Source organism: Cinclus cinclus, chromosome 7 (assembly GCF_963662255.1).
Source record: "Cinclus cinclus chromosome 7, bCinCin1.1, whole genome shotgun sequence".
NCBI lineage: Eukaryota > Metazoa > Chordata > Aves > Passeriformes > Cinclidae > Cinclus > Cinclus cinclus.
Window position 1 is genome coordinate 15,524,026 of NC_085052.1, and position 17,607 is coordinate 15,541,632.

At 34.9% G+C, this 17,607-nt stretch overlaps 1 protein-coding gene across 1 annotated transcript in view; it reads right to left on the minus strand.

The window, feature by feature from the left end:
- Window positions 1–17,607, minus strand: part of IDE (insulin degrading enzyme) — a 51,571-nt gene that overhangs the window by 16,430 nt on the left and 17,534 nt on the right. Inside the window, exons 10-17 of the mRNA XM_062496171.1 lie at window positions 16,883–16,963; window positions 14,777–14,880; window positions 10,695–10,797; window positions 9,643–9,765; window positions 8,936–9,018; window positions 4,816–4,960; window positions 2,105–2,215; window positions 698–818 (exon numbers count right to left, since the gene is read on the minus strand). Coding sequence (XP_062352155.1) covers window positions 698–818; window positions 2,105–2,215; window positions 4,816–4,960; window positions 8,936–9,018; window positions 9,643–9,765; window positions 10,695–10,797; window positions 14,777–14,880; window positions 16,883–16,963 — 871 coding nt within the window. The remainder of the gene's footprint in view (window positions 1–697; window positions 819–2,104; window positions 2,216–4,815; window positions 4,961–8,935; window positions 9,019–9,642; window positions 9,766–10,694; window positions 10,798–14,776; window positions 14,881–16,882; window positions 16,964–17,607) is intronic.

The following is a 17,607-nucleotide window of genomic DNA, read 5'->3' on the forward strand; positions in this document are numbered from 1 at the left end:
AGGGGAAAGTTCTTCAGCTATTACTACAAACATGGAATTATCACAGAATGGCTTGGGTTGAAAGGGTCCTTAAAGATCATCTAGTTCTGACATCCCTGCCATGGGCAAGGACACCTTCCACTAGGCTGGCTCAGAACCCCACTCCATCTGGACTTGAAAAATCACTTAAATCTCTTAATTTGAAATTTCTTCTTCCTTCAAATATACTGGGGTGCCTACTTTGTGTTAAGAGACACAATGTTCTTTATTACTGTTGTCATTATCTACAGAAAGTACGTATTTTTTCTTTATTAGCTACAGCTCTTTATTATCTACAGAAACATAAGGTAGGATTCCCTGATAATGGAAAAAACAAAATAGTTTGCACATGGGGAAGTACAATGCAGATATACCCCAATGTGCCTGTAAGATGTCACCTCAAGCCAAATGATTTTACCAATGTAGATTAAATACTGGATTCACCATATCCAGGTTTGTATACCCCCAAAGCTATTAAAGGTTTGCCTGAAGTTCTACCTGCAAGTTTTGCCATTTGAGGCTTTTCCATTAACTACTCTCCTTTCTTGAAACTGGAGGGCAAGTGCAGCACGACCAGCATCAGCTCAGGGCTTCTCTTGAATAGTGAGCAGAGTTCAAAACAGGTACCCTCAATAGTTAAGTAACATAGGACAAAAAATAATAAAGTGGCAGAAATTACCATCTAGAGCTTCTTTTAATTCATCTTTGGTCCAAGCAACTTCTGTCATCAGGAGTCGGAGATAATACATTGCATGCTGGTGAGGCTGTTCAGCCCTGAAGTTGTTAAGTGATCTCATGTACTAAACCAAAATAATCAGGTTCAGGTTAGAAATCTGGAAATAAAGTTCTAAATATATTTAACATTGTACTCTCAACTTTGTATCAAAAAGATACGGTTCAGATACTGCGAACATTGTCTTGCTTGTTAGAACTCTTAAAAAAATTGTGTTATATGACCTTAGTAACAATGTGGGCTTCTGCGTTTTTGGATTAAGCAGAAAACATTAAGATGGTTGAAATACACATGAAATCAAACTTGTCCATAAAATTAATGCCTAGAAATTAAATTACTGCAGTTAAACAAGAATTTAGATCAAGTTTCTCTAGCCAGCAACTGATCTAAATTGATCTAAATTCTATGATGACTGAGTAGGGGTGGGGGAACACTGCTAATAGAAAATGCATTTTTCTCCCTGTTGCCTCCTTTGGCTGACTCAGTCAAAATCTGGAGCATCTGGAAAATTCTCTGCATATTTTGCATGGATAAAGGAGGTATGAGAGAAAAACCAGAGAGCTTCTGCAAAAAAACTCCCTTCTAGTCCAGCTGCACTTTTACAAAATAAGCAAAACCTCTTTCCTCTACCAGAGAAACTGGAAAGTGCAAACTAATAGTTTTGGCAAGCTGGAAGCATTTCCAGTGCAGGAAAAAAGCAACTCATTGCAAGGCACATTAGTGACCAACAGCAAGCCTCAGGCTGCCGAGGATGTATTCTTCTCTCTGCTCCAAACAGAAGCCAGAAGTTGGTATCTCCCCCATCTATTTGGCCTAGACATGGGGAAAAAACTGCAAGCTCCCTAGCTGATGTAACTTCTGGAAATCAGCATGTACTAAACCTGGTGGTCACCTTTGCACCAAAGGATCATGGCCCAGGAACCAAGACAAATCTGGGGAAAATAAATGTTGCAAACTTTTTCAACACTTCCTTTCCCCCTTCATCTATTTTTCTACTTATTTTATGGCTAGGTTCTACTGAAGCCTTTCCAAATTGCAAAACAGGATATAAAATTAAGATTTTTCCCTTCCATTCCCCTACTTGGATTTCTACTCCTACCAAAGCAAGCTGTGCTTCTTTGATACATCACAAGAAAGACTAAAAAAAGATTCCAGAACCAGTTATTTTTAACGCAAAGAATGTTATATACACAACTCCAAGGAACTCACAGCCACAAAAAAGAAAAAACTCATCTGAAGTCCTACTAATGCAGAATTTCACATTTCCATGGATAGTCAGCCCTGAGAGCTCCTATCAGGTCATTGTATTCCATTCTCAATTACTCCAAAATGTGAATTTCTCATGCAGCTTACCGCTTCCTTGATAATTTCAAATCGCTTTTCATCGATCTCAAAAGTAGCCATTTTCTCAATGATCTTCTTGAGCAAGATATGTTGCTTGTCATTATAACCTTTTACGGAGAGCTACGGAAAAAGTGCATAAGTTGCTTTAAATGTGGAAGATAAAAGAATGAAACCATTACCAAGTTTTGTACAATTCAGTGAGCAATGCACTTTTCAATACTTACGCTATGGAACATTTAATCATTCTTAAGTTAAATCCCCTTACCAATCAAAAAGTAACTGACACATATAATATTGCATATTTGCACAGGAGTTCTAAATGCACAGAATTAATAAAATTTCATGTTGGTGTAAGCAAACTGTACTCAGAATACAGATTTTTAATGTTTGCAGTGTTGGGTCTTGGAGTACTGAAATAGTTTTAATCTAGGTTTCTCACTTTAGTAATGAAGTCTGGATTCACAAACTTCCAAAATAATCTCTCCAATTTACTTTCTACCCTTGGTTCCTGTCTATGTTGTTGATCAAAGAATATTTAAGTGGAAGTAAGCAATACCACGAAAAAAGGGTGCTATAAGCAGCAGCACACTTTATAACCAGGACGCTGCTAAGCTGAAACATCAAGGTAGTCATCCTGGAATTGTAATGATATATTGACCATACATATTTTTCAAAGTATAAATGAAACAGACTTACTCATTTAAAAAAACCCATAAAACTTAAAAGTTGCTGTATGATTTCATCAAACTACAGAAAATTTATCTGGCAAAAAAGGCATTAAAAGGTCATTTTTTTTGCAGGGAAAAAATTCAAAATTTGGTATTGTGAACAAGGAATTTGACTGGACTTGTGCAGTTTAGTTAGGAGTAAAACTAAACTGTAGAACACAAAGAAACATACAGAATTCCTGCTTTTCAGTAGGAAAAAGTTTTGTTCTGTAGTTGCTGAATCATAGCTGAACAATGAATTTGAAGAAAAAGTTATCATAAATGGATTTATGACAAAGGCTGGTACCCTAAATTAGCATAGGAACCCAAAGTGTTCAACAATCACCATGGGTGATTTTTCAGAGGAGCATCTGCCCTTGCTCAAAGCATCAGTGTAGTCATTCGTAAGTTACACTTATTAATTATAAAACTTTTCACAATACGGAAAATATTACAAGTTCTCAAATAATACTTAAAATAACCTGTGACTAAAAATGAAGACAATTACACACTTTTGTTTTTTGAAGGAATTAACCTTGATCATAGACACAACAGCAAGCTTTGAAACTGAGGATAACCATGTCTGCAATAAGTTAGGTGAATGCAACCAGGAAGTTAGATATGTGTTGGATTAAAAAAAAATGCAGCACTCTCTCACACAGAAAATGTAGACAACATACAGTACTTTCTTGTACTAAAATGCTTTGGAAAAATAACACTTCTACAGGAAATTTCAAGGCACATTCTAGCATACAATGGTGGTTAACAAAAGCTTTTAACAAACTTCAAGAGACTACTAAAATCTCCTATCATAAATCCCACAGGAGAAGCTGAATAAGAAGTAAGCATTTATCATAATACCAGTATTTATCAAGTATTGCCAGCCTTTTATAACAAATTATAAAGCATGTGATAAAAACAAAACAAAGAGCCATAAATATCCAGCTCTGCATTCTAATGAACACATGCACAATCCATTTCCACAGTTCACTAAAGTAGAATTAGAGAATTATAACAAAATCAGTGAAGTTGAGGATTCATTCAACAGAAAAGTTAATCTTTTTATACAGAAACCAGCAACAGTACTTTCCAGATTATCATGCAAGCAAGTAAAAATGTGAACCAGAATGCAACAATTGCACTACACACGTTCACAAGACACTGCAATTTTAAACAGGTCACTAAGTACTGATTAAAATACAGTCTTGCATTGCCTTTAATTTATGAGATATATGCAAGGAAAAGAAAAATATTAACCAACTCATTTAGAAATGCAGAAGGCAAATGTTTTCTCCAAGCTCAACAACTCCCAAGCTGTTTCATTTCCTCCTGCGTTCTTTTCTTACTTACAAGTATTGCATTCATTCCTGATGCAATGCCATAGACCAAACCTGAGAGGCGTGCTGCATATGTATACTCTTTTAAATCATCCTTCAATAACCTGATAAACAGGTATGTCATGTTGCAATGGAGAGGATCAGCATAAATGTAGCGACTAACAAAAAGAAAAACAAAAGAAATGCTTTGATACCTCAGGCAGTGACAAGGTAATGGATGAAGAAACATGACTGAAGAGTATGTATATGCAGCCTCATGATCAGTAGTTCTTGAACAGGAAAGCAGAAGTATACTACTTTTTTAATAACATGAAAAGGGGGTATTTTACCCCATCAGTCAGAAAGTTTTTAGTAGATTATCTGACCAATAAATATGTAAGCTTGGATTAGGGTTGTGGTTTTTTAAATGGAGGAAGAAATCTTACAAACTAATTAATTTCAGGAATGATATAAAAATAAAGAAAATTTGCTTAATGTGAACTAAACGACTGTTGAAGACTTTTAACAAAATTCAACTTAAAATTCAAATCAAAGAAATGATGGCTAATAACCAAGATCAAAAGGACTAACGGCCTTTATTTTTTATTTAAAAGTCCTTCCATCAAATCAATATAAAAATGTTGATGAGTGGAAGTAGTTTTAAGGCTCTAAGCTTTTCCTTGATTTGGGTACTTACATACATCCCATAGATGGTATTTTGGAGATCATAGTTCAAGCCAGCTAGTTCTGCTGCATATGCATACTCGTTGAGGGAGTCTTTGAGTAGTTCAAGGTACAAATAGGCCATGTTACAATGCAAGGGATCCACGTAAGCAAATGGGCTGGAAGAAAATGTTGAAAGTAAAATATGCAGTTTAAAATTATTTCTGTTTCTTTTGGCCTTTTAAGCTTGATCTGAAGGAAACAGTATTTTCTGTGTTTTTATGCTGATGGATCCCATTCTGAAGCACTCCTATTTCAAAGTCAAATATGAAGACATCTGAAAAGAGTTACTTAGCTTGCATATGGTTTGATGACAAAATATACTCAAGATCCCAGAGATATTCTATTTGTGATCATAAATCAAGACATACTTTATTTACTTGCCTGCAAAGTCAGAATTTACCAGGAGTAAAAGAAACTAAATATACCAACATAATTTAACAGACCAAAATGAAAGTCCACGTACTGAACATTAAATTAATTAATATTCATGCACTATCAGCTTATGTTACAAAAATTAGGAGATCAACAATTTGTGGTACAACAATACACAGTACATGCCAAGATCAGCTCAGGAGAGCAGTCTGGCATATCCCTTTTTGCTTTTGTTTTTTTTATGGCAACAACTCTCCATAACCTGCTGTTGCATTAGAAGGATATGATCACACACAACACTGTTGCAAATTTCTCAAAAAGAGAAGTGCAACTCAAAGACTCGAGCCATGTTTCAACAGTGCTAATTATTAAAAACCCGTTTTTAACATTTGAGAAGATAAGTTATTTGTACTATGTGTATTGCTAAAATCTCTGAAGTGCATGTAAATTCATTATCAATTTCACAGAAATTACCAACAGCATCTGAAGCATTTGCTGACAGGATATGGCTTACAATTCAAACATTACTTTTTCCTGAAGCAGTCGGATATTCAGGCTATTACATATGTTTACACCTACACAGCAGGGTATTTCACTGTGTATATCAACATTAATGTAGTAAAACATCACCACAACACACAAACTGATAAGTAAAATACATTGCAAAGATATTTTTAAGGAGGTCCCTTGCAGCTTTTAACTTTGCCTTCCTCTGAGATTAAGAAAAGGAAACACAGGAAGTTACTTTTAAAAACTAAATTAATTATTTCAAATATAAATATTTGAGAAGCAGAGCCTGCTATAGTTTGAAATCTTAGCCCCAGTTTAAATGAGCAGGTCAATAAAAAAGACGAAAGAACTCATATTTGCATTTCTCCCTACAATGAGAATTTCCCAAAACAGAGCAATTTCAATATGCCAAATGATATTAATCCAATTACTACTGAAATTTTTAATTAAGACCAAATTCAAAGCAAGATGTAGGTCAATCCTATATACCCTCCTCCAGACTCGTTATATTCTTTACCATTTTGATACTAGAATACAGAGTTAATGTTTGAGTGATTACTATGTCTATATCTTTTTAAATTCTGTATTCTCACTTAGCTGGCAAAGGCCAACTGGGAGTTTTGAAAAAAAATCACAACTACTAGATCTTTAATCCTCAAGTGAAAAATAACAGAAAACAATTATTACAACCCTGTTCTGGGAGTTGGTTCCTGTTATTGACAGTTTTGTAAACAAATGCTTATTTCTAGTTTACTTTTTGTTTTTGCTAGACTGAAATAAGTAGAACAACTCAATCTCTAATGGTTCATTTAAAAAAAATTGTTAAGTCTAGTCTTCTCCCCTTTCAAACAGCTGTAAATGACATAGCTGAAAGCAACACTGAAGTGCTGAGCTGCTAACTACCTTTAAAGAATTTTCAAAGCATCACCACATTACGATTGTTCTACTTCCTTTTCAAAAAGGATACCTTTTGAGTTCTTAAGAGGAAATTCATACATATGAAAAAGCTTATCACCCTCTTTTAGGCTGGTCATTAAGCCAGATGGATGTATTTTACTGTAATGTTTCTTTAACACAAGGATGCCTGTAAGGATTTTCAGTTTTGGAACAAGGTGATTTCAGCAGGTTCACACACAAACTGATCCTGTGTGATCTGTATACTTAAGGGAGAAACCAACCACTCTCATCAACTTCCTCTTAATTTCTCTACACAGCAATTGCTGCTATAACATCCAGACCAGGATTCTTTTTATACTTCATGTTGATCAGGGCTGCAGGCAGAAGAAATCCTCCTAGGTTTTTTATCATACTGAAGCAGTCTGTAGTGTGAACAAACTCTTGTAATCCACTACAAGGCAGCACAGGCTTCATATTCCAATCTGGAGCTGAGGCTTAGACTTTTTATGAACACCCCTGTTGCAAAAGTTGCTTTATTCACCGGGTCACTTGGTCCCATGAGATATGAGTGATTCCATTAAGTCTCATGAATAAACACTACATTTCACCATTTCCTTCAATGACCATCATCAGCATGACCAAATAGAGACAGATTCCCCAAGAACCTTTCTTTAAATATCAAAACTAGACAAACCTGCTTACAATATCTTTTAGAGATGATGCACCCAATGTTGTCAAAATCTCCTCACTCCTGCTCACAATTACCATCTCAATTTTAAGGGAAAGGAAAGAACCTTTGCTCCCAACTCTAAGAAAAAAAGCCAAACTGTTGAGCCAAAAGCTGAACTGTTCCTAGGAGGAAAGAGGCAAATCACTCCATTACAACGGTCAAAGCTCAAGTACTTCTGGCTTTTTGTAAGGGCTCACTGAGATGAGCCCTTCTCTAACTGGGAAATACTCTCCACAGGTCTAGATAAAATATCCCTGCTTGTTGCAGGAGGGCTGGACTAGACCTTTAAAGGTTGCTTCCAACACAAATGAATCTATGATATTGTGTGTACTGCATACACATATACCTTTGTGTGCTCTGCACATACCCAATTATTGCCTTTTATTCATTCATAAACTGTTAGAGATTGAACCACTTATCATTCACCTGAATTGATTTAAAAAACCACCACAACTGTAAACTCAGTGTCTATCAGAAAAATCTTATTTTGGATTTTGGCCAAACACAGTAGAAGGAAAAACCACGAAGAATGGAAAAGAAGGTAAAGCACTGCAATTGTTCTCCGAAAAAGAGATTGAGAGTTCCCCTTTTGATCCTCCCTTTCCTGACACAAAGTCAAAACAGTTGTAACATCTGGCCTATGGTTTCAAAAAGCAAAAAAATAAAATACCCAGGCAACCTGTTTTCCCCAGCTAGTATCAAAACTGGTACCAAGACATGACACACACTGAAAAAAACCTCTGTGTAATATTCTGCAAGAAAAATTTCAAGTGGTCTTTCAAAACAAAAATTCAAAAGTCCACCTATGGGAGCCCTCACAATGGCCCTTCCAGCAATATCACCAAATAACTTAATTAGGCAAAAGGAGAGTACCTGAATTTTTTGTAGCTTTCCATAGTTCAACACAGAAACAGCTGCACTTTAAAAACAGCAGTATTTTTTTAATTCAAAGGTTAGAAATTTATTACTTGAAAGGAACATTAAGAAGGTCCATCACTTAAAAAAGAAAGATTATCTTCCTATGATGACATTCACTGATAATACAGACAAGGCTCTTCTAAAATAAAGTACGATCAAGTTACAGGTGTCAGTTAAGTAAAACCCTAAAATTTTAAGCACTTCTAAAACTGATTGGCATTATGCAAAGGAAAATAGACTTTGAGCCTAAAACTATTATCAGAATGGCATTTCATAAAGAAAACACATCTTAAAATAGGTGTGATTTAGTAATTAATTTTAAAATACACAATTATTCTTAAAGACGGATATTGCAGTATGTAAAGGGTTCTATTGGCAGATATATTTCAGGTATAGCAAATAAAATGTAAAAGAAAATTTGGTTTAAGAGTATTTTTAGGTAAACTTTTCCTTTTAATATAGAAGGAGCACATCAAATTTCTTGCTATTCAATTACTGCGTATTTTAGACGTGCCTTCCTGCATCTAAGCCTTATTACACAGTTAAATTAAGGACAAAGATTCTAAAGTGTCAATAAATGCAAGAAGTGCCACACAAATGCAGATTCCCAATAAACAAGAAACTTTTGGAGACAATTTTATGTAATATACTTAACACTGCATACCTGAAAAATTCAAAGTTGAGACAAGCTTTTGGCAAAAAAAATTTGTCATCTTGCTTGAACCATAGTTTGCTCATAGCAGTGTCCTGTGTCAAGAAAAGATGTTTTGTTAAGTCATCTCACTTTTAACTGCAATACATGTCACTACTTTAAAAGAAGTCTCTTCACCACTTCAAACAGCTGCTTAGAATTATCCCCTTAAATTCATATTGCTTGTATTGCTATATTCAATATATATAGTGAATATGGATATATTCATTATATATATATTGTATATATTCCCTGTATTTTGAGACCACTAAGTGACACTTCTCTCACTTTTTCCATGCAATCACAGGCGCTGTACACAGTTACAAGACAACAGCCTTGCCTACACCCTTGACTTACTCAACATGGTCAAAAAAATATAAGAGTGGTAGTCACCCTTCTGCTGAATAAATAGTTCTATTGCCATTTTTTATCAATTGTTGACACACTTTCAAAAGGGCAGAGAGTTCAAGATCTATCTAGATTCATTTTCCAAGGAACAAAAATTGCAATAACCCAAAGTTCAGCATGAATGAACTTTCTACTGTCTTGGTAGCAAAATATTGAAGTGTTGTGGTTTTTTTGTTCTCATACTTTGGAATATGAGATGATTTGTATTTTAAAAAACAGAGGAATTAAATTCCAACTTCCCAGAAGGTTAGGCAGCAATACAGACAGCTTACCTTGACAAGGGCAGGGTATTGTGTTGCATCTTTTTCCAATGGCAAAATCTCAAAGTTTGTAGGAATAAACTCATTCTTCATTGGAAGCTTGAATTTCCCATTCAGGTCAGCATTTTGCCATTTCTAGATCAACAGGAGAAACAATGAAGCTATGCCAATTTCTGCTTAATTAAAGCATATATGGGTTTATTTATTTTATTCTGAAACAAAAGATTTAAAAATGCATTCCACTACCTTATGTGCAAATATTAAGATAACAGGGCAAGAGCTGGGAAAACAAGTTGGAGTAGGCTATCAGCAGGATGAATTGCTCTTAGAACAAGGATGACAGAAAAATAATTTTGAAAATTTTACATAGAGAGGAGGGTGAGTTTATTCCTTACATTTTCTGCTACTATGAACTGTAAATAAAGATATTAAACTAAACACTTATCCAAGAATTCTAATCAAGAATATAGGCATGGTCAAGCTTAAGGAAGTGTTCCTGTGCAATGTCTGCTCAGAGCACACTCACAAGGTCCAATTCAGCCCTAAGGTAAATTTTACAGCCATCTCTTCTTAGAAGACTAGAATAATAACACGTTTCAACAAGGATTTGCTCACCTCCTTTTCTGAACTTTGATTTTTACAATCTCATTTAACTGGCAAAACATACTTGCTTTCTCTACAAAAAATCAACCTCAGAAACATTTACATATAATAGTTTTTAAAAATTCCTTTTTAGAGTACTGATCAGTTCATTAACATATAACAGAACAGCCTATTAAGGATCATATTAAGGATCTTCTACAGAAAAAACACTTTAACATTCCCTGTACTTAGCATGGTTTATAACCATTAAAATATACCCATCCTACGTAATAAATATTTGATATCTAAAGACTAATATTAATATTCTTACTTCCTTTAACATTAAACAGACTCATTGTATGATTTTCATGCTATGAAGAACAGCAGATTTCAGTTTCCCCTTCAACTACATGGAAAATTAGACAAAGAATTTACCACTGATTTTCTTTGCAGATATTAGAACGTTACAAATTTTAACATGCCTTAATAACTCCATCAGAAATTGCTTCTTGCTTGTACTGTGTTCCATACCACTCTTCTGTTCGATCAGTTTTTCCTTCAAAAGACTTGGAAACTATTGCAACTCTGAAAACAAAGAGACAAAGCACTTTGGCATGAATGTGTCTGAGAAAAAAATGAGACATTACTCCAAGCACTGTTTCTGCTCCATCACCAGAATACCTCTATTTCTGCAAACAGTCCATAGACAATTACAGGGTACAAGACCATTTATAAGTATACTGAACTACATGCTAAGGTTAACCATGAAATCAGCTTACCAGAGTCATTTAATGTCACTGGTTTTCTAAAGTGCTACAACCTGGGGTTACACACTGGTAGTGCTGCATGCAATTTCTGTTTTTAAGACTCTTGTTGTTCCAGAAAACAGAAAGCAGTTCTTGCAGTCTTCTAGAAAACTGATGAAGCAATTACATTTTATATAACATCTACGTGAACATCCAAATACATGAAAATACTGATTATAGAGATTTTATTCCAGTCCTAGTGTCATTGAATCATAGATAACCTCAAGTTGAAAGGGACTCATAAGGATCATCTCACATTCAACTCCCTGCTTTTTGTAGGACTGCCTAAAACTAAACCATGTGACTAAAAGCATCATCCAGGTGCGGCCTGAACTAAAGAACACACCTAAAAGAGAGGAAATCCAGAATAAAGACAATTACAAACTTATCAGTATTTCCTTAGTAGCCTACATGACAGGTATCAAGAAAATTTCTTTAAATTCTATTGAACAACATCCAACACAAAAGAGTATTCAATGGAAGTGGCTAGCTTCAAGAGTAAATAGATATTTCTACAAGAAATTTGAAGTGGTCAAAAAAGGTAGCACAATTACCTTCTCTCCTGGATGTGGCTGAACACTTGCTGCCTTGGGAAGCAGCAAATTCATTCCTTGCTTTGCTCCTTTTTTTTTCTTTTGCTTTCCCTATTAAACTGTCTGTATCTCAACCCAGGAGCTCCAGCTTTACCCTTGTGATTCTCTCCCTGATCCCACTGGTAGGTGGATGAGAGAGTGGCTGTGTGGTCTTGGTAAAAAGACCCACAGAACTTTTTGTGCAGTAAATAAATAAGAAAAATAAGTAAGAGTCTTAAGTGAAAAAAATTATCCTGACAAAATTCCAATAATCATATGGTTAGAGCAGCAAGACAAAGATGTTTTATGCTAGAATATACTGTTAGAATATGTCTGTTATTCAACATTTCCTCCTCCTACCTTGCTCCAACACACTGATGCTTAAGCAGTAGTGACAATCCAAGCACTCAAAACATTTCCTGCAGGAACATACTAAAATTCAAGAGCTAAAAATAATTGTCTACTCACTGTATTGAAAACAAAACTGGGGAAATCAACATAGCAATTCTTCAAGCAGTTCTGTTTCAAGAGATCTTCCTGCCTTCCCTTTATCCCAAATCACTACTGGAATCATTACTGACATTTTGAGCTGTCAGAAAGATATCCACGACAATTGAAACAAATCAAAAGGCATTTTGTCTGCCCAAGAATTGCAGCTTAAGACCAATAGAAATGAAGATTAGGACATATAAAGAGGGGAGGAGAAGCACAGCAGGTAGAAATGCTACGCCATGCAGGTATTCCAATATATTGTAATCCACCTCTAAAGGCACCAATTATGTAACATTACTTTTGCTTTTCATTTCTCTGTTTTGCTGCGTAGCACTATGCATACCCATATGTTTTAAGACAGTGTGGAAATGCACTGGGAAAGCAAGACAGGCAATCAGGTTATCTTCAATAGAATCTGCTGAAAGTATATTTAGGCTTGAGCCATTAATGAATATGGAGCACACAAACTATAAATACTATTTTACTTCTGTATATGCATTCTTTTACACACAAACTGCTGTGGTCCCCACTTTCAGAAACAAACACAGTTTCTATATAGTGATACCTATTTACAAAATACTATCTTGTTTTTTTTTACTCTCCTGAAATCTAAATTGAAGCTACAAGTGAGAAATCCACAGGACAGTGCTACTTGGAAAGAGAATGCTTAAAAAATCAATGTACTTCCACAAAAGATTACCAACTACTATACTCCAAAGTTACATAACAAAACTCAAGGTTCTACAGGTGGAAAAGTAATAGACTTAGAAAACTTAGTATTTGTGACATTAGTAACAAATGTGTCAAAGCAAATTTATTCTTATAAAGGATTGATTCTTTTTTACCTAATTTAAACTCTGTCTTCCAAATTATGATACTGTAAAACAATGGAAGAGATTACTTTTATCTCATTCAAACACATAACACAACATGACTGAGACAAAATTAACAAAAACCTACATTTGTTCAAAGTTCCCTCAGAACCATCAGTAAAACTGATGTGAGGCAACACATGAACTGAAAGCCCCTCACATATAAATTCCCCAGAGTAAGAGAAAACTACACACAGAGATGCTGCTGGGATGCAGCACTGATCACTGCAGGAGCACAAGTTATTTCCCAGCGTTCAGAAAAAGTATTCACAACGATTTGTGGGGGGAAATAAGTGAACAAATTGGGATTTCCAAATTAATGTCCACTTACCAGAAGTCAAAGGGGAGAAGACTGATGTAACCCTACAAAACTACTATAGGAAGATACATATCATAGTAAACTGTTATCTTCTTTGGCTACTGTTTCAAGCGTGCACACCTAAACTCTGAATCCTTTTAGAAATACTTTTCACTCTCTAATTAGACTGTTGCTCATCTTGCTCTTTTCTTGTCTGACCCTCCTTTATTTCAGCAATTAACAAATAAGAATGCGGAATTGCCAAGTGTATATATGTGGGCCTACATTACCTACAGCAAAAGAACATTGTGAAATAGATGTTTGCTATGTAACTGAAAAAAAACCACACCACATTCTTCTAAAAACCACCATCATTACTCCTATGCTTCTGGCAACATTCTGCAGACTTGAATTTTCTCCCTCTACCAGTATTCTTCTGCACTTCCTTTCTCACACCAATAATTCCTGAACTAGGTTCATTATGGGTGCCTTATGCTAAAGTACTGACAGCTGGACACAATGTCCAGCTGGCATAGCCAGCAACAGGAGTAACACAGAAAAGTGGTGAGTGGTCTGTAGCACCCAAGAGCATCTGACAAGCTAAAGGATCTATGAATGTATGTACCTGTTTCAATTTCCTCCTACAATTTTTCAATATTTAAGAAAGAAGATGCTTTGAAAGTTCTCTGGGTAGTAACAAAGACCCAATTTACATTATGAATCAGATAATATTGACTATTTTCTTGCAACGTTAAGAGCTACACTTCAAAACTATGTGAAACTATAATAAATATCAGATCTCATTAACACCTGCAGCTTCTTTACTAAATCAGCATCAGCTCAGGTTTACCTACTGCTTGTAAGCAATTCTAAAACCAGCTAAAAGTTCCCATTCATGTGGAATTTGGCTAAGCTTTCTACAGAGAGCAAGTAATTACATATTCTTTATGTTAATTACTAAAAACAGTGCTTATGCGTTAGAGGGATCAAATTCTCAAGAACTTGGGTGGTAGAGTAACATGAAAATACATTCAAAATTGAGAAGTAAAGAGAATTGGGAGACTTTCATTAAAGTACTGTTTGTTCAAAATATGATCTCTTGACATAGCCAAGCTTCATTTAAGTATCCCACACACATTATACACAGATGCACACCCACACACAAAGATACAGGCCCTTCTTTAAAGGGCATTAATTACTATGGCAACTACTCTTGCTGATACAGGCAACTCCATTTATTCTGTCATTACTTGCATATCCCTAGGAAAACCAGAACCCCATGACATTTGCAAACACAGTTCATAATTCAAGTTTATCTGACTTTATTCAATAATTACTTTAAATACATCAACCTTTGAAAATAAATTAGCATAAGTATCTAAGACCTTCTCATACAAAAAAAAAACCATAGTGAACATTTTTCAATCACACTTACTTTGGAGCTGCAAGAGAAACTTAAGATTGTGTTTCCATTAGTTCATCTGCCTTCTTATAATGTTTGTGTTAAAGTACAGTTTAACTTACCGAACATTTTCTGGTCTCAATTTATCCAGTACCATCTCTATTAAATCAGGCCTGAATTCTTCAAGCAAATATTCAGCAGCCAATACTTCTTCTATAGGATAATACTAGAAAACAAAGCCGAGGAATATGTAGATGAATTAAACAAAACTAAACATGAAAAAGCTATGGTTAAGTGGAGGAAACAGAAACAAACACTTCTGGTCACTAAATCTGTATTACCTTGGGAACTTCAAATTAGGAGTGTGTAGGATGCTTTAAAATCTCTTTCAAAACAAAACAAGAGGGAGTAGCATTCTAACTATACAATCATATTTCTCAAGTATTAGGCAATTTTACATACTGTATATTTATCATTCTTCTCTCTTAGAATATTTTATGTCTCACTATAAAAGTCACCTATCTTTAAATGGTATTTTGACTAAAGTAAAAATAACGTGGTAAATGCTGACCCCTGCAGGATATTCCTGAAGATAAAAGAACACCAACTACTCACTAGAGTGCAGCTGGGGAAACAAAACATAAATAAGCATAATAAAACAAAGAAATAAAAGCCTAGGTTTTTTTTTTGGACCCTCTAATAATTCAATTCTTATTTACAATAATCTAAAGGAAATTATATTTTAATATATAAAAGCATAGTAAAAACCTAAACACTTTTAATGCTAACATTTTTTAATTAGGGTCAAACTGAAAATCTCTTAAGGCCCATGGCAACTTAAGAAAAAAAAAGCTAAACTCATCTGAAAATTATTAATGTGGTTGACTGGAAAGCTTTCTTGATAAACACCTGTTTACCGTGGGAAAATTAGCAGGTGACATAAACACCAACTACTTGCATTTTGCCATACAAGTGTACTTTTTTCAACCAGAATTATTACAAAATGGCTTTATGAATGATATACATTATACAAAAAAAATTCAGTGGAATGACTTCTGGAACAGGAAGCAAGTCACAAAAGGATTCTGGGAAAGAGAAAGGTCAGTGGGGGGTGAAGATCAAGAACAATGAACCAAACCTGTGTTATTAAAAACTCACATGTGAATGCCAAAGATTTGATGTTCATTTAACTACTAAAGTAGAATTAAAATTACCATTCATACTCCAAAGAAAAGCAAAATAAAGACATTAAAAAAAGAAAAAAAGTCCTGATTCAATACACTGCTCTTTAGAACACTGCTGGCAACTTCCTGCCCTGATTTTTGGAGACAGCAATTGTAATCTGAAATGATCCAACAAATAGAAGCCACTGAAAGACTGTTTCAGAAATCAGAAGTCCATTTGTTAGAGATTTTAAGCATTTGACAGAACAAAAGCAAGAGACAGCATGCCAAGCAGGAGCTCTTAAAATATCCATTTACATGTTTGCAGCCAAACCTAATGCTTTTTAGCAAACTGAAAGAAAATCTGAAAGTTAATCATCATTAATTTAGACTTTACAGATTAAAGGTCTACAACCAATAACAGTAATTCCTGCAAAGAAACCAAAAATTTCTCAGAATAGATGCAGATATTAGCTATGCAATGAAGAATGGCTGCAATGTAAAAAAGTTGCATGATTTCACCAGATTAAAAAAAATAACCCCTAAATCTTCCATTAGCACAAAATGAGAGTATTTTGCAAGAAGCATTAAAGGCCAAGTAAAAGTTACACGATTCTTTCAGTACCAGTATGCAACCACATCAATAAAGTCAAGCAAATTGTAGTTTGCAATCTTAATACAAACATTTCTTCTTACTGCAGTATTTCAACACTGTGAACTAAGGAACACAGTGTTTATGGTAAAACATTATTTGTCTAGTATTTCCCTAGAGAACACTTAGCAACCAGGCAAATGCAATGGCAAGGTACATATGTCTTAAACACTGAAGCAGATCAAATACCACCTCCGATTACTGTATAATCAGTTCTACCAAGTACAGAAGTATAAAATGGTAGAGTGAACAGAATGTGACTTACTGACTGCCAAAACTAAGGCCTATGGAGCATACAAGAAGTGCAAAGGACCTTCACAGATGCCTGTATTTATTAAGTGGATAATCAAACACTGCTAAATGATTATTTAAAAAAAAAAAACAAACAAACAAAAACGACCCCTTCCACTTACATGCAACATTCCTCCAAGCTTTGATGTGTAACCTCGTGGTCGTTCCTTATCTTTAAACCTGAATGCCACAGCATTTAGATCCTAGAAAATAACATATGAATGATTGAAGAGCATAAATTAAAGCCTATTCTAAGAATAATTACTGGCTACTTAATTCCTTTTCATAACAAGAGAAAAGGAAGTACTTTTGCTGTATCCATCATATAGTAGACAAGTATCTAACACAAGCTTTCAGTAATATTCAAGTTGCATCAAACAAGCAATTGGTGGTGGTCTCATAATGCGAAATGTTATACAAATCTTGTAAGTCCTTTTCATACTAAGAGATCTGCCTCATCTCTCACCATTTAAATTTCCAGATAATTTGAAAACACACCAACTCTGATCCAACCAGTACGCAGTGTTCCGGTGCAATGTTTGTCATATGTTAATGAACTGAAGCCTCTCTTTCTTCCTTTTCTCTTCCTTTTGTTCAGTCAGCCAAGAGTAAATTTAGAGACAGAAAAAGTGTGTTTCTTTTTGCAGTCTCAGCCACAGGAAAAGAGCACATCATTCTTAGGATACAATAGCAAGTGTGAAATAAAGAGATTTAAGACTTTAAAGCCAGTGAAAGGGACAGTCCATCCTTCCATGAAACCATGCAGAGAGTGATTAACTCAACAATTCAGCTGGAAGTAAACTCAAAAAGATTCCTTTCATACTAGTTTGCCAGCTCTCGACTCCCC